This window comes from Haplochromis burtoni, unplaced genomic scaffold (genome assembly GCF_018398535.1).
Source record: "Haplochromis burtoni strain Fernald_Lab_line unplaced genomic scaffold, NCSU_Asbu1 Contig_147, whole genome shotgun sequence".
Classification (NCBI taxonomy): Eukaryota; Metazoa; Chordata; class Actinopteri; order Cichliformes; family Cichlidae; genus Haplochromis; species Haplochromis burtoni.
In genome coordinates, this window is record NW_024582508.1 from 551,683 (window position 1) to 576,255 (window position 24,573).

Sequence of the window (24,573 nt, forward strand, 5' to 3'; positions counted from 1 at the left end):
TGTGTGTGTGTGTGTGTGTGTGTGTGTGCGTGTGTGCGTGCGCGCAGAGCTGTGGGATGCAGTCACGGGCCTGGGTCCAGTGAGGAAGATCATCTACAGCACTGTCACTAAAAGAGTCCAGAAACAAACTAAAAACCTCTACCCTGCTCCGTTCCAGATTATTGAGGTAAAGAGTACACTTATGGGTGAAGATAAACACATTAGCGCATGATGTTGCTGCTGAGTGTCTCATGCTGTCTTATTTTAATGTGCAGTGTGTTAAAACTGGCATAGAGCATGGCAGTAACGCAGGTTATTTGGCTGAAGCTCAGGTGAGTTGGACTAACAGAATTTTTTTTTTTTCTCACTCAGATGGATTTTTTTTTTTTTTTTTTAAATCCTCCTGGCCTTTTGGTAGATGTCATACATGTGCTGCATTTTGACCATTGTGACCTTTTGTGTTTTGCTGGGTGTTTTTTCTGTTTTGTTTTTTCACTCTGTAGTTAGTGTTGGGAAAAGAGCAGAGTTTGGGTTACAACAGGAACCTTCCTCATTCATCAAATGATGAATGTGGAGTGACAGACTCCTCTCACTAATGCCATAAGTATGTGCATAAAGCCCCATCACCAATGAACACCTTAGGCCTAAACGAGTCATGCCAAGAGCTTTGACAAAATGGCATTAATTGATGTCCCGGGAATGAGAATGGGCTGCTTAACAGTTTAGGCTTGTGGGTTTCATTGATGACTCTATAATCAAGTTTTTGGATTTGTTGTTGTTAAAGAGACTAATTGTATTTGTTAAATTCTTGTTGCTTTTAACCCTTCACAGAGCTTTGGTAAGTTGGTGATGACTTCTGAATCCAAAGCTTTGATTGGACTTCACAATGGTCGTTTGTTGTGTAAGAAGAACCGATTTGGTCCCCCTGAAAAGGAAGTAAAGTAAGAACTGTAAACAGGGGTGATTTATGTTGCCATATGCATTTGCTGTCTATATACAGTTGCCTCAGCGATAGCAGTAAGACACCTGTACAAAATGTTTGCAACAGAAAGCTGGCCATTCTGGGTGCAGGGCTAATGGGAGCAGGTATAGCACAGGTATCTGTAGATAAAGGCCTCACCAGCATCCTAAAGGACACCACAGAGGATGCCATCAGCAAAGGATATGAAAAGGTTTATAAAAGGTAATATAAACGCATTCTATATTATTTATTTATTTTATTTATTGAAAAATAAAAGTGGCTTTACAGTTTGAAGTATTTTTGTTTGTTTGGGGGTTTTTTTTTTTTCTCCTCAAAATGTTCTTGATCTTCAGTTTCGACACCAAGGTGAAGAAGAAAGCCATGATATCATTTGAGCGTGACGCCATTATGTCTAATCTGTCGATTCAGACGGATTACTCTGGTTTTGAGTCTGCTGACATGGTGATAGAGGCTGTGTTTGAAGACCTCAACATTAAACATAAAGTCCTCAAGGAGGTGGAGGCAGTGAGTGCAGTTTTGCTTGAACTACTCTGTCTTTAACTGTTTTAGCTAGAGGTGGTTAAATTGGCATTGAAAATGTATTACAATAAATGGGCATCTAAGAACTTCTAAATTACTTTGAGCAAGAACTGGTGCAGAACTAACCTGTTTGGAGAAATCTCGCCTTAATTTAGGTTTTAACTTGAGAAAATTCTCAGGCCAACCCAAAGTAACTGTTAAAGAACTTAGTGGGATTGATGTAGATGAGGCTTTCCTTTTCTTGTTTGGAGTTTCAATCATTTTTGAGAAGCTTTTGGTTGCATGCAGGTAGTACTATGTCATTATTATTCTAGCATAGCTATATTAGCTGTTTAACAGTTTTTTTTTTCTGTCTAAGACTTATTTGCATTAATAAGTAATCACTGGCATGTGGAATGTGAATTCACTAGCTGACTATGGCTATCTTGGCTGCTACTGCTACTTTCCAGAATAATGTCCAGATAGCTGAAGTTATAAGGAAATGTACTCTTCCCCTCCCCCCCCCCCAGGTTACCCCACCACACTGCATATTTGCGACCAACACCTCAGCTCTACCCGTCAGAGACATCGCTGCTGCCAGCAAACGCCCTGAAAAAGTCAGAAATGCTCCAAACTTTTACTTTCAACATATCTTCAGTGTGTTACAGTAATTTTAAAAAAAATGTAATGTTGATTCATGCTTGCACAGTTGAGTTCTACCTTAATTTTCACTTGACTTTCTTGGTGATTATTATCGTGGCTTTAAAATAATGGCTTCTCAACATATTATTGAGAATCTTTATTTCCTGTGTGATGTTTGACCAATTTGCATATGTGCCTGTGCAGGTGATTGGCATACACTATTTCTCCCCAGTGGACAAGATGCAACTGGTGGAGATTGTCACCACAGATAAGACATCTAAGGACACGCTGGCTGCTGCTGTCAGCGTGGCCCTAAAACAGGGAAAGATTGTTGTCACTGTCAAGGTGATGGCAACTCTGAAAGTGTTCTTCAGTCAGTATTTCAGCCTATGTGAATCTTATTTTCATCTTAGTCATTTTGCTCATTATTCTATTATATTTTGGTGCATGTCTCCATCTTGTGTTGCTCTCTTTCTGCCTCAAAACCCACTGAACTACAGGATGGTCCGGGCTTTTACACCACGCGCTGCATGGGTTGCTTGCTTATGGAGTCTCTGAGACTTCTTCAGGTAATCAAAGACTTGGAGAAATAATAGTGTTGCCAATTTTTCCCTGCTAAAGAAATGGTTGAGCATCAGGTCCCAGTAATTATTTAAAGCATTTATTTTTATCTTTTTACATTTGCTTTAAAATAACCCACATTTTGTTCCACAGGAAGGTGTGACCGCAACAAAAAGCGATTTCCTAGCAACAAGCTTTGGTTTTAATGTCGGACCTTTCGCAGTCACTGATGAAGTCGGTGTTGACATAGGATTACATATTTCAGAGGTAATCTTTCACTTACTTTGAACACAGCCCATGTTGATTTAGATTTTTGGGACAGATGGGATTTTGTATTCTGTGTTTATTGTTGGATTTAGATGCTGTGCAAAGCCTTCGGTTCCCGTTATAAAGGAGGAAGCCTGGAGATTGTCAAGACCATGTTGGAAAAAGGCCTCAAAGGTTAAAACATTTCACATTAAAATAGGGGCATTATCACTCACTACTAATTTGTCACGCACTCATGCCTAAGTATTGGAATTGATGAGAATTTAGCGATTCCGATTGCATTAGGGATATTACTGATTTTTACTATTTGATTTGATTCTTTTATGGATTTTCATTCTGTTCTCTGACTTCGCTTTGAGAGTCATCACCACCTTAAAGCAAGCAGGATATCAAAGACATTAATTTTTTTTTAAATGAATTGCATTTTGAGTGGTCAAATGTAAAGTCAGACATCGTCTACCTACATCAGTTTTACATTCAGAAAAGTCAAATGGACTCTACCATGAACTCCTAAGAAGAAAGAGAGGTTACAATGGACACATTTGTTGACTGCTGATAAAAGTGATGTTTGTGTTCTGCCTTAGCTAAGGAGATGATGCTGAAGTGTGTTCCAATTTATGATGACTTTTTGGGCTGGAGCCTATCCCAGTTGTCTTAGGGCAGACTTAGTTTAAATATTAAGGGTTAAGAATATCATTGAGATGAATTTTTCTATAACAGGAACTGTTACCCTAAAATGGTGACTTTAATATAATCAAAAATGGATTTATCTTGCTACCTGATTTCTAAAATCTAACCCTGTAAGGGCACAGGTTTCTAAGACTTAGGAACACGTTTGAGGATCAGCTTACCATTCACACAAACACGATTCTAATGCTTTATTTTTAAATTATAGGTTGTAAATCTGGAAAAGGATTCTTTCTCTATGGAAAGACTAAGAGTGTGAATCCTGAAGTAGAAGAAATTCTCAAGAACCATCAAGTGACTGCTCCCTCTGCAATGTAAGAAAACAGCCTCTCGTCTGATCTACTAATTGCCCTGTTCTGATCTGTCTCTCTGAAGTTATGTGTTTGCTGCAGTTCTTCAGAATACGACATGCAGTACCGGCTGCTGTCTCGCTGCATAAACGAGTCGTTAATGTGTCTCCAGGAGGGAATAATACAAAGCCCTCTAGAAGGAGACATTGGAGCAGTGTTTGGGTATGGGTTTCCTCCCATGCACGGTGGTATGTCTCCGACATTTGTATACTTTTGAACTAGATATTTATATTAGTAAACTGATGGTTATCGATTGTGTTGGTGCTAATCGACCTTTTGTTATTCCTACATTTATCAGGTCCGTTCAGATTTGTTGACACATTTGGTGCAGAGCGCCTTGTGAGCCTCATGAAACGTTTTGAGGATGTTTATGGAAACCAGTTTACACCCTGCCAGCTTCTACTAGACCACACCAAAGACCCCAGCAAAAGGTTTTACCAATCATCCCCCTCCCTGCTTCAATACTAAAAACAACATAGCGTTTTGAGAGAGGGACTAGTCCCCCCTTTGGTATGTCTGAACTGTTAGAGCAGCAAATATGCCAGTTTGTTTGTTCCAAGTTCAAATAAGTGAACGTGAAGGGATTGCAGTGATATGTCTTCTAAGATCAAACTAAAGGAATCAACCTAAAATAATCCAAGGAAAGATTTCAGAATAAGGTAACGGCTCATTTATGAAAATAAGCTGCTATTAAAAAATAATTGTATAACTATAAACAACATTTCTAGGAGACCAAATGGTCTATTATAATTATCTACCAGCTTTACAGATTTCTGCTTACATCATTTATATAATCAGAAAGTGATACTTTCATGTATTATGTGTTATGGCTCAAGTGGGTGTGACCACACAACCTTTTTCTTTTCATCTTTTTGGGGTGTTTTCTTTCTTTTAATTTATTTATATTTTTTATACAAATTGTGGTAATGTGTCCAACCTCCCCTGACCTATGCTAAATTAGCCATAACCCATTTTGGCCCGCAACATGACCAAATGAAGCCCAGATGTTGCAGCTATCTGGATTCTATCTGGCACCAGTGTTAACTCAAACTCCCAACAACCAAAATAAAAAGTGAAGGTTGCATTAAAACATCAGGTGTCATTCAGTTTATTTTTTTGATCACTCCTTTATTTCTTCAGTGGCTTTGTAGTTACAAGATTGCAGAGTAGATCAGTATTACATGAGTGTAGTAGATCAGAGTGAAACTTTACTTCAGCTTTTGCCCTGGCTGAAACCCATCAAATCTGGGGATAATAGTAAAAAAAATTACAGGTAGTGATTCACAACAACATAAATTGCATTGTCAGTTATTTGGATCATTTGGATGATCTTGCTTTGTGATTGCCCTCAGTGTAGCCAGTTATATTACAATACTGTCCTCAGGATACACCCCTCAAATAGAACACACAGGTAAGAGGGGGGGGGGGGCATCTGCCACTCTCTCAGCAGATTTGTACATTAGCAGATTTGTTCAACGGCTCAGTAACACAAATATCTAGTCAACCACATGACAGCAACTTAGTGTATTTATGCATGTAAACATAGCAAAGATGACCTCCTGAACTTTAAATTGAGCATCAGAATATGGAAGGAAGATGATTACAGTGACTCTAAATGTGGCATGATTGTTGGTGCCAGATGGGCTGGTTTGGGTATTTCAGAAACTGCTGATCTATTGGGATTTTTGCCACACAACCATCTCTAGGATTTACAGAGTAGTGTTGTTTTTTTGTTTTTGTTTTTTAAAGGGAAAATATCTACTAAGCAGCAGTTGCCTTGTTTGGTGCCAGAGGTCCGAGAACAACCAGAATGCTTCAAGCTGACAGGAAACCAACAGTAACTCATGTAACAACTCATTACAACCAAAGTACACAGAAGAAAACCCCTGAACGCACAACAAGTCGAACATTTAAGCAGATGGGCTACAGCAGTAGGTGTCAGCTAAAATGAAACTCAGGCTACAGTTTAGATGGGCTCACCAAAATTGGATAACAAAAGACTGAAAAAACTCTGCCTGAATCTCAATTTCCGCTGTGACATTCAGATGGCAGGGTCAGAATTTGCATAAACATGAAAGCATGAATCTATCCTGGCTCATAACAACTTCTCAGGCTCCTGCTGGTGGTGTAATGGTGACCATGTCTATGCCTTTATGGGCACAGTGTATTAATCTGATGGCTAATTCCAACAGGATAAAAATTTCAAACTGTGGTTTTTGAACACACCAATGAGTTTGCTGTACTCATGGCATTTTTGGCATGTGGTGAAAAAGGAGATTCACATCACAGATGTGTAGTCAACAAATCATGTCAATGTAAGCCAAATTTTCCAGCACCTTGTTGAATCTATGCTACAAAGAATTAATACTTCTGAATACCAAGGTGTAAAAATATCTCATTTTTAATGCTCTAAGAAGAGAAACTGAAGTGTTGTGCTTATTATCATTTTTCTGACTCAGTGATTTTAGGTAGAATTTTTTTTGTTTATTTATTATACATTTTTATGTGAGTTTCTTTTTAATTCATTTAACAAACTTCACAGCTGTTCTGTCCAAGACTTAATAACTTGGGCTTTTTTATGCTATGTAGAAAAGCAAAGAGTAGCTGTGTTAACTTATTACAAAATTCGACTACATTCATTATCAGTTTCTAATGTCTGCTATCTGAAGATGAGGTTTGTGCTGATAACCTCATGCTCGGCCAGGTGGAGCAAGTTCAATGAAGAATTCTCCCCTGTCTCTCTCGCTGTTGCTTTTCTGTCTTTATTTTAGGTCATCTGCAGATGTTACAAGAGATTATAACAGAAACAAAGCACTCACAGATGGATCTAAAACAGTGGGTGAAAAAGGCAGCAAAGGTAGTGGCAGAAATATTAGCTTTCCAAGGAAACTGAGTGGTGACAATTCCTGATATTGTAGGACTTTGAGCAATCTATGTGGATGAGAAATCTGAGGTACTCTTACAACTCCATTTCTGAGTTTGACTATAACACTCATTGTTACCTTTAAAGGGACTGTTAATAAAAATATCATCCCTCCCGAAGCATAGACTGACCTGTACCAAAAAAAATCAGTCCAAAACCTCAGTAATTTTGTCAATGACTGCTCAGAGGTCTGATATTTTTCATATTTTCCTCATTTTTCTTTTGAAGGTAGTTTTAATTTACAACAACCTCCTACTTTATCTGTGCCAATTACATTCCACTGAAACTCAGTGAATAAAGAAGGATGTCTAAATGACCTGTATAGGGTCAAAATGTTACAATTCCTTAAATTACCTTGTCTTGAAATTAATTTAACACCTATTGATGACTAAATAAAGTGTCTAAAAAGTGCTGAAATTCTGTTCATTCATCAAATCTCATTTAAAATAAAATGATAGAAATTTCCCCTGCATATCAAATTCTAAGTTGAACGGTGTGAACGCCACACATTGTTTAAATCAGACTTTAAGTTCCAAAGAGGGCAGTCTTATCCTGGAGCTCTCTGTTGTAGCCATTTGTTAGTAAACTAGTGCCAGACTGTGATTCAGACAGGAAACATGTCAGTCTGACTTTGAGCATTAGAGCCAGTCAAGTGTCAATTCTACAGTTTGACCACAGTGTGGCGTAGTTTCCTTCAGTTTCATTCATTGGGCTCAGCAGCCAGTTGGTCACAGTGGAAGGCACATTCAGGGAGGCTCAGCAGCCAACAGGCACATTCTCAGGACAGTGTGTATATTAGATTTTGGGCCTCCAGCCCTGTATGAATTGTGTGATCTTGGTCACATGGAGTCGGCTCAGGTGGAAGTCATGTGACAAGATATCTTCAGTCAGCTGCACCAGCAGGCTGCCATCGATTCGCTCCCTTTGGAACACGGACACCGCTGCCTCTGATAGGCCAATAAACCGCAGGCAAGCTGAGACTTCCTCCAGTGACAGAGCAGACAGGTCAGCGGGAGGTCGCCAGGTAGGGTCAGGGAGCGGGGACAACCCCTCAGGGACTCCTGTTGATGTCCCACCACCCTCCGCGCCTCTGGAAGAATCTGTTGTGGAATTGGGAGCAGGCTCAGGCGAGGGGCAAGGGGACTGGCGGTTGAAGGGGTTCAACGCCCCAAAGGGAGCAAATCGACTCTGTGGGGGTGGCGGCCTGAGTCGAAGTCCAGAGGAAGTGAAGGAATCCACCCATGGCTCTGCCCAGGTGGCTTGTGCAGGCTGAGGATTGGCTGTGTTGTCTGTAGGGATGCCAGAGACAGGCTCAGGACTAGTAGGATTAGGGGCAGAGCAGTCACCCCAAGAGCACGGGTAACAGTAGAGGGAGGCATCGGGGGAGGGGGAGCAACTGGGACAAGACAGAGAAAATGGAAATGTTACATATCAGCTACATATCATATTTACAAAAGTATTTAAATGACCATATTTCAAGTTCCAGCAGCTACCTGCTGAAAAATTCTCCTTAGCTTGCTGTCAATTCATAAAAAATGTATCATTCCATATATCGTCTATTTATAGAACAAGCAAGCAATCAATATGGAGCTTCATATTGTAAAATGGCATTGCTTTCTGTGCTTCTGTCAGTTCAGATTAGATAACCTTCCCATACTTTCTTTCCATATACCTTATAATCTTCTTTAAAGGGCAAGAACGGGAAATCTGTAAGCAGTAACCTTTCAGAGCTGAAAAATGCAGCCAAAAAAAAGACTTCCCCGCATGTTGGTGACTTATCAGACAAATATTATTGCTCGTCAGGTGGGTTGCACTAAGGAAAAAACAATCTAAACTTGAGACTTGAAAATAGAAGTCCACAAACTAATGGGTGTCTACATCCATATCTTTTGGACATTTTTCATTGCAATTTATTTGGAAACAGCCATTGCAGTAGCTCTGTTTGAAGCTACAGTATTTGGACTCTTGCAGTAGTTTGGAACTCGAGGAACTTCATTCTCTCCCTTTTCGTGTAATCAATCATGTCAAGCAGTGAAACCAGAAAAGGCTTTCAATCCTCTCTAAAATGATACCAGTATGTCAAAATAAGGATTTACGCATTACGTGTTTTATACTGTACCTGTCCTGTAGTCCAGAGGAGTAAAAGGAGATGTTTGGTCTCGGGGAGGTGGATGTTTTGGGGAAGCGAGGTGGAACAGGAGGGCTGGGAGCTGGACTGGAGATGGAGCCTCCTTTGGAGCAACGAGGGGGAACTGGAGGGGCGATCAAATAGCGACACTCCTCTCTCACCTGCAAGCACAAACCACACACACAGAAACATAAGCATAACAATAACGCACACAACAGCCAAATAAAAAAAGGTTAATCTTAAAAATAGACTTCTCAGGAGGCTTTGTGCAAGTGTGTGCGAGTGTGAGTGTGTGCAACACATAGTAAATGTCAAACTTTGTGACCTTTACAACTCAAACAAACTCCTTACACACAGTAGCAGCATCTAGACACACACACACACACACACACACACACACACACACACACACACACACACACACAGTGTCTTGGCAGGCTAAATATCAGGAGAACGCTATGTGTGACAGGGTATAATCCAGTTGCAGAGGAGACGTCAACACCCACACAAACCTTTCTGTTCCGCTGCCCTTACATTAAAAGGAAAAAAAAGTTAATTAAACAAAACAAAAGCATGAAAATGTGCGCTTTACAAACAACATACACAGTTACACATGGACACCATTGCCTGGGAAGACTCTTAGAAATGTGAAACAGCTCAGTAGGTAAAACAACATCGCTTTCAATAGGACACCATTTCCTCTTTATAAAGACAAGAAAAAAGAGATGTTTTAATTCATGGAAGTGCTGGTCGACCCCCAGCTTTAAGGTCAACACTAGAGCTGTACAGAAAATGCATTACGATATTAAAAAAGAACCTTTATAGTCTACATAAAGCCTGACTTGCACCAGTTTGAGTGTTAAAATTAATCTAGTAAATTTCATCATACATCATGTAATGCACGTTATACATTTCATTATGCGCTACAAAAGGAATATTTTAAGGAAAGTCTGCATTTTTGCTGTACAGCAGCATTTAGGGGAAAACAGTGGAGGTGATTAATTCATTTGTAATCAGTAGAACAACAGTTATTTGGTCTCAGCAAAAGTAAAAAATACCACAAATTCACAAAAATGTACAAAGAAAGCTAACAATATATCACCTGCAATGCTTATTTTCTGAAAAAAAAATTCCTAGGTATGACCTTCTCAGACTTTTCTGTAACTCAATGTCAAGCCAAACCCTGGGAACTCTGACGGAGCCAGTCAATGAGACTTTAATGGGAGATTTCCTGGCTCCAAATGGGAACTTGAAGGGGTGACTATGCATGGAAGCATGATCAGTCCATTTACAGTAAAGGTAATGTGTTAGTCACACATCTTTGAATTTCTATGTTATTTAAAGAGAGAAAATCAATGACACATGCTAGCTTAGGAAAGAGTAGGGTTTAGCTGCTGAATAACCACTCTGCTATTGAAGTTAGGACCTTGCTGCATATGATATTAAAAAGAGCAAACTAAAACAACCATGCCAATCAAGTCTGTGGAAATTAATTTCCTTTGGTTATTTTCAGACTTGTGATTTTTTTCCCATTTTTTTCTTCTGGTCTCGGCAAGTTAATTCACACAATAATCCATAATCCAAGTAATCCTTATAATATTAAAAAACTGAAATGCTCTATATGTTTAAGAAATTTCTCCTAGGAGTTGTAGTGCTGATTTATAGCAATCACATTAAAAAGCTTCAGCAGTCTTAATAGCTTTAGCTTTCGGTTCAATTCATTAGAAATAATCAGCCACAACCTAAAAACCACTAATGAGTGAAGTGAACGACAGCACTGATTCTCTCTAGTTCTGCTTGCAAATCCTGGGTCCTTACATTGATGGAGATAAGTAGACACGTACGACCAACCCAGGTCAATAACAGCTCCCATGGCAATGTGGAGCTGATGATAGTGGTTTCTCCTAAAAGAACAATCCTCCCCGAAATACTGCAAAAACTCCTCGAGAACATGGAAAAAATACAAAGACACTGACTGGTTATCCAGACATGACAGATCCCAATCTGAGCTGTGGAATGTGCCAGAACATTCCCAGAGGATCCACTACCTTTGTTCCAGGACATCTTAAGGGATCCCATGTCTATGGAGAAACAGGTTAGAGCCATTTTGGCAGCACAAATAGGCTTACACAACACTGTGTACGTGGTGTTTATGTTGAGGCTGACCAGCTTATGTATCTCTATCTATCTATGTATATCTGTATGTGCTATAAGAGTAAGGGTGGTGTATTGCAGCATTTCCAGTCAGTGTGCATTACAGTCAGTGTGCGCTTGTATTTGCGTTGAGTGTATCAGTGGGGTTTAAGAGCTGTTGTGTATGAATAATTCAAGGCAGCCATCCTGACTTTTAACAGCCGGATGCTACTGTGGACAGATAAGAAGGATGACAGACTGAAGAACGAGAAGATGGATGGGAGGCAAGGACTGCAACTCACAGCATCAGATTTTGGAGGTACAGGTGGCGGGGTAGACACTCTTGTCACCACGGTACCAAGAGAACCATCCAGTGAGGAAGATGAATGGAAGGATATGAGGTTTGGCTCCTTTCCTAAGCCCTCTGCATTTTGATTGGTCCAGAGTTCCTCATAAGGGATTTCCTCAGCGGTCCTCATTTCACCCTCAGTCCATTCAGGAGTCACATACTCCCTCTCCTCACCTGGCCCCTCCCCTAGCCGCTCTCCCAGGGAGTCCCTGCAGCGCTGAGATACGCTGTCTGAGACTCCACCAACATACCCGCACATTGAGAGACGCTGCAGTGCCGGTGCCAATGAGTCCTGGCTCGACACGCACACGCGAGAGCGCCGTGGGCTCACACACTCCTCAGTCATACACTCCAATTCTGGCCGAGTTTCTCTAACAGCACGAGAGTAGGCATCTGGGTCAAATGCATGTCGCAGAAGAAGGCTCTCCAATGCTGCTTTGTGCACTGAGGCCTCGGCCACATTAAACCGGGGCATGCAACGCAGCAACAAAAAGTGGGAGGGGGAGACTTCCTGATGGCGGAGAACCATGCAGAGCACCACCGTCTTGCTGACTATGTTGAGCAGCTTGTAGCGGTGGCCCTCTCGTACTGCGTGACGGTCGTAGGGGTTTCGTGGCGGCCTCGACGGCACAGACACGTTGACGGGGAGGCGGACTCTCTCGATGATGCTGCGCACCGTGTGCTCCCCCCCCAGCATGCCTTGCTCCAGTGGAGAGCGTGTGCAGAAGCGTCCACGGCAGCCAAAGGGCAAACTGACACTTTGATTGGTGCGATGGTTCATGCAGACCAGGCAGGGCGTTTTACCTGAAGAGACAAAGAAGATATTTAGGAGTTCACGGGTGGATCAGTCCTAACACAACAATAATACAATTTTAACTTTTTCAAAAATGTCTATGTTTGAACCACAAATCCACAGATTTCAATGTGAAGTGAATACCTTTGATCTTCTTGTTACAGCGCAATGTTCTGCTGGGAAACTCTGGGTTCTGAAAGTTATTTTCACATGCGCCAAATACCACCCCCTCCCACCCACCAATAGCAACAGGATATCTTCAACACAAGTGACCTCCACTAGCAGGACAATGTGCCCAGCCACGCTGTAAAAAATGCTCGAGAATGGCTCTAGGACCACACAAAGAGTCCAATGTGTTCACTGCCAGGTCTGGACTCCCAATCCGCAGGACTCATCGAGGCCCTACCCTGCAATCCACAGGACCCATAAGATCTTCTGCCAACGAACAGCCCCAGGGAACCTGTGTCCATGCTCCGACAGGTCAAAGCTGTCTTTTGCGGCATGAAGGACACCTAAACAATATCAGGCAGGAGGCTTAAATGTTGCGGCTGACTGGTATTCTTCAAAAAAAAAAAAAGGAATCAACTTCAGCAACCTTCAGTTCTGCCAGTGCTTTTGTTTTCCTCGTTCTCGTGTGCATGTGCTACAACTGAAACGGGACTTCATAACTTTACAGCTCAATAGTTCAGCCTGACTTACTTCTGGGAGTCTTTCCTAGTCGTCTAAGAAGCGCGCTCAGTCCCGTCTTTTCCTTTGAGGGAGTGGCACAGAGAAGCTCTGCTTTCCCCATGAGCGACAGCTCATCTCCAGCCTGCAGAGTGAAACTGTAGGGCTCACTGTCTTCACTAAATTCCCCTGAAACAACCTGCAACACAGACATGGATGTATATGTGTATAAGATATTGCATGACTCAGGGATTAATTACTATAAAAGTACTGTTGTGGTTAATTAACTACCTGTAGTTAAAAGCCACTCCCCATCCATGGACCTTTTTTTTGGACCAAATTCTCGTCAGCCAATCATGACCTCGAAAAAAGAAGTCTATATCTAAATTTGGTTAAACAAAAGTGAAAAGTCCTCTTTTGAGGCTATTATGGAAAACTTCAATGCAACTAGATTTCACCCACCATTTCATGTTTTACACCTAGTTTTTGTTTCAGTAATACAAACATCCTTGCCTTTGTTTTTTCATTTGTTATAACATATTTGGATATGAAATGACTGTGATCAGACAGCCACACTTCAAGCATCCACTTCGAGTGCACAGTCTGAGGAGGTTGCAGAAATGTTGAGAAGGAAGAGTGTCCCTTCACTTTTCAAACAGCTTAGAAGAAGGCTTTTCACCTTTCAGTTTTGACCAAATCTTAATGCTGTTTAGATTTCATTAAAGCTGTCTTTATTGTCTATTCAGTGTCTGTTCGCTTTCTTTCAAACACGTTTTTGCTGTGGTGGTAAATAGGGCAAAGCTGAAGTGGAAATTCATTATAGGCGTGCCTTACTTTGACACTGAAAGTGATCGTCTCCATGACAAAAACTCGGTCTGGAAAGGCACCAGCAACCTCCTCCACACTAGAGAAATACTGGACTGGATCCCTGACGTCCCGGTCTTCATCCAGCAACTTGAATTTGCCTATAGAGAAGATCGGTGTGATACAGGAGGAAAGAAAGGGGTGAAGAGTGGCAAAGGAAATGAGAGAGAGGACAGAAGAAGATTATGTTGAGAGATGGGAGAAGAGAAACAGTGAAAAGAGGTAGGAAGAGAAGAGTGGAAGGGGAGAGCGAGTTAGGAAAAAGCCAGAGGCGGGGAAAAAGAGCGGGTGAAAAGTTCCTTTTCGGCTGCCTATAGTTTCACTATAAAAGCACACATACATCTGCAGCAGAGGAATATAAAGACACCTCGGTGACCTATGACCTGGCACCAGCTCTTTCCCAATCGACAGCCGACTGGGTTGCCACGGTAACGAATAAAGGACCCCCATTCTCACGCAGAGCAGAGACACATCACCATGGAGACACTTACACATACACTGTCACGCACACACACAAACTCATCCCTCTCTCTCTTTGACTCTTTCTGTCCCTTGCTCATCCCCTCGTCTGTAAATCTTTCACCCTCCTGAACTTAAGTTTTGTGCTGTTGAAGCTGTAAATATTTCTTTTTGCCTTTTTGCCTCTTTTCAACATTGAAAAGAGTCATTTAACAGCCCGCAAACCAAACCGACATTGTTCAAAGGACATTTTAAATGCTTCGCTCCTGTTGGCCAGTTTATCAGACTGCAATTGAACGACTACATCCTTTCGAGGATCCTCCTTCTTTTCACAGAGTCAGAGTTTGAATGAACAAGAGAAGTTTTTTTTTTTGTTTTTTTTGTCTGGTAGACAGAGTAGAATACCAAACTCCACCATCATCTACGCCAGAAGCTCTCTCATTCTCTTTTTCTTCCATCCCCCACTTTCCAATTCAAAATGAGCCCCTAGGATAAGGAGCTTCCACCCACCTAACAATACCAGCAAAATCCCACTTTTCAACACAACCCACCACCCCCTCAAAGAGTAGGAGTTGGAAATGAAACAAGGTTTACCACCAACCTAAACAAAGCCCTGCTCAATTCTGGAAATGCATATTTAGTCAAAAGTGAGATTCCAAATGTCGCTGATAGGCAACAGAACACAGATGTGACGTCATATTAAAAAGCTGCTCTTGCTATATGATAAAGCAGGCTGGTATTTGTAAAGGCTTCCACATAAGGCTTTTGGCCACTGGGTCCACCTTACAAGGGTGGTTGCAGCCTCAGTTGCTTCCCTTAATCCCATTCATGATAAGTGATCATTCAGCTTTTCTGTCCTCTGTCATCCCAGCCTCTCAGTGATGGGTAGACGAGGATGCAGACAAGCAGGGAGGAGAAGAAGGAGGGAGGCATCCTGTTGTCCATCCCCACGGGGAAACCTATATTGCACTCATCCTACGCTTATTTAGACTTCCTGTATGAAGTCATCACAGAGACATTAGCTCATCACAGACGACGGCCTGTGATTCCAAAGCAACTCATCTAACATATTTAAAGGGACACAAAAGTAGTGCTAAAAGGATGCGTTCACGTAAATGCGTCTTTTTCGGATCTGTTGGAATGCATCATTAAGTAAGTAAGTAAAGAGGATGTCAGGCTGAAGATTTGCTTCAGGGTCTCCTATTTGATTTCATCACATAAAAAAACACTCTTTGATTACGAACACACTTTTTCACGATTGCAAACTGATTAGGCACAAATAAGAAACAACTATATTTACTGCAAACAAACAAACAAACAAAACAAAACAAGTAAAGTCAAGGATTACAGCCAGAATAGGTCACTAAAAGAATTATGGAGCTGCAGCCTTCTATCTTTAAAGCTGGACAGATACTCCTTTTTAATTAAATCTTGGAAGCACACAGCATGTTTTAATCAGCTTTTCTCCGTGGCCAGAACTTTTATGTTCGAACTGCACGGATGAGCTGACTGGCCACAACAAGGGCTCTAAACCCACTGAATGTAAGCAAGGGACCTTTGGTTGAGTTTGTCCATTGTTGCTGTGTTTAGTGTAGTGAAGAAGAGAGAGGGGCAACATTACTTTGTGCAATTCTTGCAAGAGGAAAAGAGAAAAATAGGGGGTCACAGCTGGCTGGGAGAAGCAGACAATACAGTCTGTTTGTTGTGTGTTGATTTTTGTCAGAGCTCTGCCTAAGACTACAGTGTGAAAGTCAAGTCATATAAAAGACTGTCTGCTGATTATTCAAGCAATTAATTGAGGGCCGTTACACGCTGGGAGTGAGAACATAAAAGAACAACTCACTTTCCCAGATCCTGAAATTAGGCATTAATATTAACCACTTTTTGAGCTTACAAGAGGCTATACAGATCTTTCCTGTTTATACTGATAACACCCCAAAAGTTCTACATGAAAAAGGATTATAAACAGAAACGTTGGAAAAAATAACCAATGCTAATGAACAATGCCATTAAGTTGAAAAAATCTGCATATCTCCGACTCTGCATAGATTTATTTATTTATACATCTAGGAGTTTACTAGAGCAGCTTTAAACAGTCAGTCCAAAGTAATTCCCATTTATCCTTTAATGAGCCTTGCACCTCCTTAGTTATGACTATAGGAAGGATATCCCCTCTCCATGACATCATGCAGAGCCAAGAGTGAAAAGAAAAGCCTGAGCTGAGTCTGAAGCCGGAGCTCTTTGGCTCACAGGACTTAAGCTGACCTTATTAATTAAAATATTTCACCATCTTTAATAAGCATTCATGAATATAAGAATAAAACAAAAGCTTGCCTTTATTGTGCGTATTATAATTTATAGCTTTCAATCCAATCTCAACACTAAACCAATAAAATAAGTTTAAAAAACAAAGAAACTGAACAAACTAGTGAATCGTTGTTACCTTTATTGGGCATTCTTTATTCTACTTGGTGATATATATATATTTGCTATTTTATTACTTTCTGTGTTTCTAATCTCTGGGAAATACTAGCTGTCACGTGTTTCAGATATGAAATGCTGAATGATCTCAACATACTCCCCCCTCCCAGCCAAATGTTGTAGCGTGAGGTGACATCAGCACTCCATCAGTGGAGGAAGCAATGGAGAGAAGGCATTAAGATCCAGTTACACTGAGAATAATGTGACTGGGTTGAGAGTCGGAACAATGGGATGGTGGGGATGAGCTCCGGTGAGGTCATGCTGGCTAGACTCATTCAGCAGGAAGACGCGAGTCAATGGACAACTGGAGTCAGACAAAGTCACATGGTACACGAGTGAATGTGTGAATGAAGGTGGTAGTAGAAGATGTGCTCATCTGTACATTAAGAGTTTAAAGTACACAACTCCTCCGCAAAGAGATTCTATTATGCTTTTATTCATTTCCTGTCTGTTATAATGATCATATTAAGGATAGGAAAAGTTTTATACTGCATAATGAGGGACGAAAGCTCAGGTTTAAGTAAACTTGTTTAGAGTTTTTCAACTTTTGGATCTGTATAATATCAGAGTGCGTGGATGTCCATAATATGGCCACCTCAGGCACAAGGCTCTGAATGTCAAAAGATGACCCCCGCACATCTCTCTTTTAAACATTCTGTTTGTGAGGGACAACCAATCAGATAAAAGTTGTTTTGAAATGGGGAGGAGCTAAGAATAGCTTGACTACACCAAGACCCAGTATAAATTAAATAACTGATTATTTTAGTTTGTAATTCGTTTAGAGGTACTCTGATAGATTTGAAGAATAAAAGTAAAATTAATAGCTCCAGATTATTGTGTTATTTTTTTTATTACTTAGCAGAAAACTGACAGAGTTACTGGAATAGATTGGAAAGTGTAGGATGTCCACTAACATTTCTACTGGTACTAACAGGGTCAGGGGAAGGTTTGTGTGTTTCAAGGTGTTTTCATTTTCTTGAACAAGAGTGTGAACTGTCCTGAATGAACTGGAGCGTCAGCAATTCTATTATTAATTATGAATTACCTCACATTAATAAGGAGTGGTTTTTACTGACATAACACACAAAGAAGGGAAGTTTCCAATCAACCCTGGAGGGAGGAGTTGGGGAGGGTCGTTATTAATATAAATTCAGTTCGTTTATGACAATTATGTGAAACTTTTTTATTTCTTGATAGATGTAGGAAAAAAACTACTGAGCACTGTGCTTGAAGCTGTTCTTAAGTAGAAATACAGCTGCACAATTTATCCCTAGAGCATGCTGGCAAACTGTGTTGTGTCAAACACAGGATGCAGTCATAGTGAGTATTGCGCAAAAGTCTTGAGACACCGGTCTTTTCTTTTTAAATACAGGTATGTTTTTACTTGGTTGGCAATAATGTGTTTGTAAATACTATCATGCTGAAAAATGAAGCTGTTGCCAATCAGATGCTTTGCAGATGGTATTGCACGGTGGCTCAAAATCTGATTGTGCTTTTCTGCATTCATGATTCCGTCAATTTTGACAAGATGCTGAACAACACTGACTGAAATGCAGCCCAAAACCAGGACAGAGACATCATGTTTTACAGATGGTTCTAGACAATCTTTGTTGCTTGCTCCTGACCTCCTCCACTCTCCACAAATTTGGATTCGTCACTCCATAAGATCTGTTGCCACTGATTTTTAGTCCAGTTCTTTTCTTAACCTTTTCTCCCTGTTTCCCTTCTAAGAATGGCTTCTTGACCGCCACCCTTCCACTGAGAGCATTTCTGATGAGGCCTCAACAAACAGTAGACTGTGCAGATGCACATCTCAGGTCCCAAGTCAGGTGTTTGCTAGATTTGTTTCCTATTTCTCATGGACATGACTTTCAGGTGTGGTTCATCTGCTATAATTTTTCTTGCCTGTACACACCATGCTGTGATATGCCAAATTTTCAGCTAGCAGTACTTTGAAAATAACCTTTTTAGTGCAAAATTGCTATTTTATATCTCTCAAAATGTGTTATCTGTAGAATTTTGCATAGATATAACTGAAGAAACTGTAACAAATAATGCATTTTGGTGACAGGCTGCTTTGGTTCTTTGCTAAGTTGTCTGTTATGTGTAGACACAACACTGGTCCATTCGTGGAGTTGAGGTGCCTTTTGATCTTTGAATGATTCATAGGTCAGTGTTAAGTGGCTTAACAATCAAAAGAATTCTCAGGAAATAGCCAGCTACAAGGAAGAGACTGACAATGAGTGAAAAACAGCCAATTTCCAAAGAAAAGCTTTGAAAAATCTTCAGACAGCCTGAAGAACTACTGCTCAAGACAACTTTAAAAGATGAGAAGAAAGTTAAAATAGGACTCGAGACTCAAGACTTTTGCACAGTACTGTATATTGAACAGCTGTATATTATACAGTACTGTATATTAAGCTTAATTAAATCTTAACACTTTGATTAAATGGTATTATAAGATTTGAAGGAACAACACAAAGAAAATAACACATTGAACTTTCAGCTTATTGATCCACAGCTATTTTGTTTGTAGATGCTTTCAGAGAAAAAGAATCCTTCTGTAGAAATTCTTTACCTGTTTTTTACTCCTGCAGCAAATGAACATTTTAGGGAAAATCTATATATTTAGGACAAAGGTTTTCTCCCCGCTGATGTATAAAAGCAAAGTGTATGTGCAGATGCATGCTCACCCTGATACTGCAGAGGGATGTCAATTTTGGGACCAATTACATAGTGACCCTCCTCTAAGCTGTGGGCCGTCACTGTGGTCCACTGACGGCAGGAGTGTAAGAGCACCACATCGTCCTCTGACAGACCCTCCACACATTCACCTGCAGCAAACAAACACACACTCAGAAAGGAATAGGCAAATAGTGTGCAAGTCTCAGGTTTCTCAATTCTAAGGTCACACTTAGCAACTCAGCAGTGGAAAACATTAAAACACCCTCGTAAAAAGCACACATAATTACCACAATCAGTGATGGATCACCCCCCCGCTAACCTACTCATCAGGACCCTGCTATGCAACTGGCAACCTACAATTACACAGCCCCCATACACAAACACACAAACAGGGCAGTCCGGCTTTCACAAGAGCTGTGTAGCACAGTGGCATTGATTTCTGCTGATAGCACAGCAGTACAATTCAATCACGCAACACAATGTTACTCCCAAGCCTTTGAGTCAAACAATCATGTTGATAGATGGCTGACTATAAACACAGAAAAGGATACTTGGAAGAAATAAAGCACATTATCTACTGAAACAATGTTAACTTTCTTCAGGAAGTTTTGCTCATTCCAATTCAATGCTTCGTACTAAACTGTGATGTTAGTATGTCTTATATCGCTCTTGCCTGAGGATGTAGTAATTCTCTATTATCTTAACATTTCTCCCTGTTCAAAACCTCAATGTTTGGGCCACTGTTTTGTTTTAAACTTTGATTTTTGCACCTAGGTATTTCTTCAGTTGGGAGGGAGCTTTGAAAGGGTCTGTGATAAATGCCTTTTTGAAGTTTCCTTTCAATTTAGGAGAAGTGTTATACCCATTTATTTTTTTCTAGGTTCTGAGACAAACCCCACAAACACTTCCACTACTAACCACTCTGATATATTCTAAGGGAGTCAGACAGGTTGAAAACTTTCCTTGTGTAGCCTCAATGCAGTCAGTTGGGTGGCTATTTAATTTGCAGTCTGCAGCGTTCATATTGCAGCCCATCACACTCAATTACATCTTTACCCACTCTTGCCGGAGAACACACACACACACACCCCATATGGATAAACACTGTAGTTGTTTGTTGACGCTGCCCTGAAACGGAGCTGTCATCATGCCCTGCTGTAAATAACTAACTACCATCTGGGCTGGCTGGATATACAAAAAAGGAGGCATCACGAGTGGGGTAACTACAGTGCAGTTAATAAACACCTACGGGAGGTCTCTCTATGCGATGTTCAGGCGCGCTGCCGGGAGTAAAGTGCGTAATTTTTCCGGGACTGTGACACGGCTTCGGGTGCGCGCTTTTGTGCAGCGGGGAAACTTGGAGGGGTTTTTTCTTCTCCAGAGTTGCTTCTCGTTAGTATTCACTACATTCGCCGACAGATTACAGCATTTGCATATGAATAGAATTGAGCAGCACTTCAACAGCACAACAGATACTTTGTTGCTTTCCGGGCCTCGCTGAGACTGGAACAACTTTGGCCACGACACCCGTCGCCCGTTTCCAAATTAAAGACACCGAATCTGGTGAAGGTGAACGTGAAGGATCACGCTGGCAACGAAAAACATGAGGAATTAATAGAAAACTTGACACTAACGTTAAAACGCGTCTTGCCCGTGTCAGTGAACTAGTGCGGCACGGGTGCAGCGGGTGTATCAAGGTGGCCAGTCTGAACTAAAATATTAACGGAAACACCATCAGATTGGTTTCAAAGTAAGAGCAAGAACCTGGCACTGGCGACTGGGATCAACAATAAAACCTATTAACTCTTAATCCCGTATTACCATTGATGTATGTACTTATTTATTTATTTTTGTGACATAGACATGAGCTTCGTAACAAAGATATAATATACTGGACATGTAAATGAAAGCGTATGTTGAGCATGTAATATATCCTCTAATCTGTGGTGCCTTAAGTTTAGAGAAGTTTACTGTAATCGCATTTTAATATTAGCAGACCAGTAAAACACATTTATTTATTTATACTGTTTTTATTTAAAAGCCAATGTTTTTCTTTTAAATTCATTTATTTTAATCTGCTCTATTGCACTCATCTATACAAAACATCTGCCTAAATTAAAGAGCAATTCAATTCGTTGTGCTCATAGATTTGTTGGTTTTGCTCAAGTTAGCTGCTTACAGTTTTTTGCATTTCAAGTTTTCCCTCTTACTAAACGCGCTGACGAATGTGAACATTTATTTTGAAAGTTAAAACCGGAAAAGGTTTTTTTTTTCTGCCGACCTTGATGCCATTAAAGCACTTCACACGTTCTCCATTAAATTTGGACACTTGTTTTAAACCCCACCGAACGTTATACTCTAAAGCTTCCCACAAACACACTTTATTTATATTTTCACCCTTTTCTTCATTACTCGTCATCATTTTTCTTCACTAGCGTCACGGTTACGATAATTGTAGTGATAAGGAGCCTCAGCGTTAACTAACAACAGTTGGCAAAAGAATTCAACAACAAAAAAAAAGTGTAAAAAGTTTCTTATGGTCGTGTCGGAGGTAAAATCACCCAGTGAAGCAGGTTTCTGTCTCTTACCGTGGGCCAGGCGGACCAGAGTGGGCAGACGGAACTTGCTGACCACCGCGTCCAGCGGCAGCGCCAACGGGCTCCAAGTGATCTCCGACAGGCTCGCCGACAACTTCTCCATCCTCGCGGGTCATCACGCTACCGGAGATAACGGTGACGATGGTGGCGAAGATGGTGATGGCGTTGGTGGTGATGACAGCGATGGACTGGAGAAAGGTGAGGGTGACGGTGGTGGTATAATGGCAAAGAGTTTCGCCATGTTTGAATGTAGGAGAGAGGGAGCGGAGTCACAGTCGGTGCGCTCGAGAGGAGAGAGGGGGAGGGAGGGAGCGCGAGCCCTCTCTCGTTCATTCTCCCCCTCTATCAGCCACTGTTTGTCCACCACCACCCTCAGACATACAAGTGAATCCGAAACCCAGTCAAACTAGTAGTAGGACTCAAAATGATCAGAAAGGAGGTGAAATGCGCCGATGTCCACTCTGACTGTCCTGGTTTGTAACTCGTGTTTTTCCACTTTATTTATTACATCACTTTGTCCGCTGAGGTTAAACTGTGTAGGTGGTACATGATGTTAGAAGCAGGAACCTTTGGCAAGCATTAGGTCTGGTTTTCGTCAGCTGCAGATTTATTTTCAATACCCAAAAGCTTTTGGCCACAGATAGACCTCATCCACAGCCTGTCATTTACTATAATGATATACACTCCCTTGGCATCTCGTTGGGCACATCTGTCTTAAAACAATATAGTCTAATTCAGCAGCACTGCAGTAAGTACTGCCATCATCAAGGCTGTGGGCTTCAGTATTGCTGTAATAGTCCCCTAGAGTTTGCTTGTATGTTAACTGCAGTACAAACCTCCAAAATGATCATAACGTTCATAACTTTTTTTTTTAAACAGCTGTATGCATTAATTTCATCACCAGCCAAAAAGACGCCACACTTCCTCACACAGCACTTAATCTGTGGCCTGAGGCAGGACTCCAGTCAACTCATTCAGTTCACTGAACATAACTGTACACACAAACCTATTTATTTCCTATTGATTTTTTGTCAACACATCAGTCATGATGCTACAATCCACTGTGCAGCTGAACAGATGAGTGTGGACTTCACAAGAATAATGTAACCAATGCTGGATATACAATTGTAAGTTCTTAGCTTTATCAAGTGACCTCAGCACATCAAAAACCGAGATTCCTGGTTTCCAAGAATGACTGACCACTCTTAACACCCACTCATTGCCAAATATAGTAGTGCTGCAACTTATTCCCAATTCAGTTAGTTAAAATGCAAACCCAAACTGCGATTCACTGGCTATAAATAGCTCACTTATTCCCAGCTTTTCCCCTCCTCCTTCCAAAAGGAAACACTAAAGTGCAAAAGGATACAACTGTCCAAAACAGTACAGGCCTGACTAAATAATGAAAACCTTAATTGGGATGTGACAGTTCATTTTGAATTTAGAGTCTAACCATAAAGCAATGCAAGCTCAATATAGTTGGTGGACTTGCAATATTTGTATTACAAAGCATCAACAACAATGTGAATAAACTAGTCCCGCTTGTATACTTTTAAGAATGTATTGACCTCAATGTAATCATCAAGAGGCCTTTTTATTTAAAAACAGTGCAGACACTTAAGTCTTCTCATGGTTTTGTTCAGAGAAGAGCTTAAGGATCATTTATATACCCTTCTCTTGATTTGTGATCTTATTTTGGTTAGTCTTTGTGTGTCTACAGTCACCACAGGAAAAAGAAAATCTAGTGGTGTTGCTTTATGAAAAGAGAGAGAGAGAGAGAGCCAAATTAACCAAAGTTGAGGAAAACAACTTTATTTGTTCCATATTAACAAAAATTCTAATATGAAGCTGAGCCTCTGGATTGGGGGGTATTATTTCACAACAGGTGGAGGGTTGGTCTGCATGGTGGAAAGCTCAATGGTGGGGCTCTGGGAAAAAAAAATAAAGAGAGGAAAATGTTTAATCAGTAAAAGTCAGTAAGTCCTGTCCAACCATGCAAGATGAGATTACAGTCAATATATTGCAGCAACAAATATCACCAAGAAATAACAAGATTGTCCAAGTAACCGGCTAGTGACATCTGGAGGTAAACACATGCAACAGCACACCATCTAACAGAACAACTTGACTTTTTCCAGAGTGGTACAGATCATGTTCATTGCTCTACCACTCAATCTCAGATCAAGTCTAAATCAGATTTTTCATTACATTTACACATTCACAAATATTTCCTCTATTCTAAATATGACAGTGGTCACCAACAGCAACTTTAAGCCATTTTCTTATATACAGCTCATTCTGAGTAAGTCTGAATCTGTGTTTTTGCACCACTTTATGGTGTCCTTGGTTACAGCTGTAATTGTGCGCTTTTCACAAACTAACCAGATTAACTAATTTACAGCTTCATTTTAAATATATGTATGGTGGCCTGTGAATGGGAATATTCATTTTAATGAATTTAATAATGGGTTGGCGATCGTGGCTCAAGAGTTGTGAGTTCGCCTTGTAATTGGAAGGTTGCCGGTTTGA

The 24,573-nt window shown here is 40.7% G+C and overlaps 2 protein-coding genes across 3 annotated transcripts in view; one reads left to right on the forward strand and one right to left on the reverse strand.

The window, feature by feature from the left end:
* The window catches only part of hadhaa (hydroxyacyl-CoA dehydrogenase trifunctional multienzyme complex subunit alpha a), an 8,645-nt gene extending 3,595 nt beyond the window's left edge, over positions 1-5,050 (forward strand). Inside the window, 13 exon segments of the mRNA XM_042224737.1 lie at positions 48-166; positions 255-311; positions 811-920; positions 1,028-1,162; positions 1,294-1,465; positions 1,990-2,076; positions 2,306-2,446; positions 2,602-2,670; positions 2,816-2,929; positions 3,022-3,103; positions 3,825-3,930; positions 4,009-4,154; positions 4,265-5,050. Of these exon segments, the coding sequence (XP_042080671.1) occupies positions 48-166; positions 255-311; positions 811-920; positions 1,028-1,162; positions 1,294-1,465; positions 1,990-2,076; positions 2,306-2,446; positions 2,602-2,670; positions 2,816-2,929; positions 3,022-3,103; positions 3,825-3,930; positions 4,009-4,154; positions 4,265-4,434 (1,508 nt within the window). The 3' untranslated portion in view covers positions 4,435-5,050.
* Positions 5,051-5,073: 23 nt separating this feature from the next.
* On the reverse strand, positions 5,074-23,949 carry gareml (GRB2 associated, regulator of MAPK1-like). 2 transcript variants are annotated; one of them, XM_005931557.3, is made up of 7 exons: positions 22,036-23,949; positions 19,456-19,596; positions 13,793-13,923; positions 12,992-13,157; positions 11,453-12,303; positions 9,009-9,178; positions 5,074-8,285 (listed from the first exon to the last, which is right to left on the reverse strand). In XM_005931557.3, the coding sequence occupies exons 1-7, from the start codon at positions 22,145-22,147 to the stop codon at positions 7,685-7,687; spliced, it is 2,172 nt and encodes a 723-aa protein (XP_005931619.1). In that variant the 5' UTR covers positions 22,148-23,949; the 3' UTR covers positions 5,074-7,684. The 2 variants fall into 2 exon arrangements, with proteins under 2 accessions (XP_005931619.1, XP_042080672.1); XM_042224738.1 differs by lacking the exon at positions 19,456-19,596.
* Between the last annotated feature and the right edge of the window lie 624 nt (positions 23,950-24,573).

What these genes read in the sequence shown, in the direction of transcription:
- gareml (XM_005931557.3), bottom strand. Translation starts at nt 22,147, where the DNA reads ATGGAGAAGTTGTCGGCGAGCCTGTCGGAGATCACTTGGAGCCCGTTG. An exon ending in CGATCACTTTCAGTGTCAAA is followed by an intron (nt 13,158 to 13,792) that starts GTAAGGCACGCC and finishes TCTGTGTTGCAG; the next exon opens with GTTGTTTCAGGGGAATTTAG. An exon ending in TCCTCTGGACTACAGGACAG is followed by an intron (nt 8,286 to 9,008) that starts GTACAGTATAAA and finishes GTCTTGTCCCAG; the next exon opens with TTGCTCCCCCTCCCCCGATG.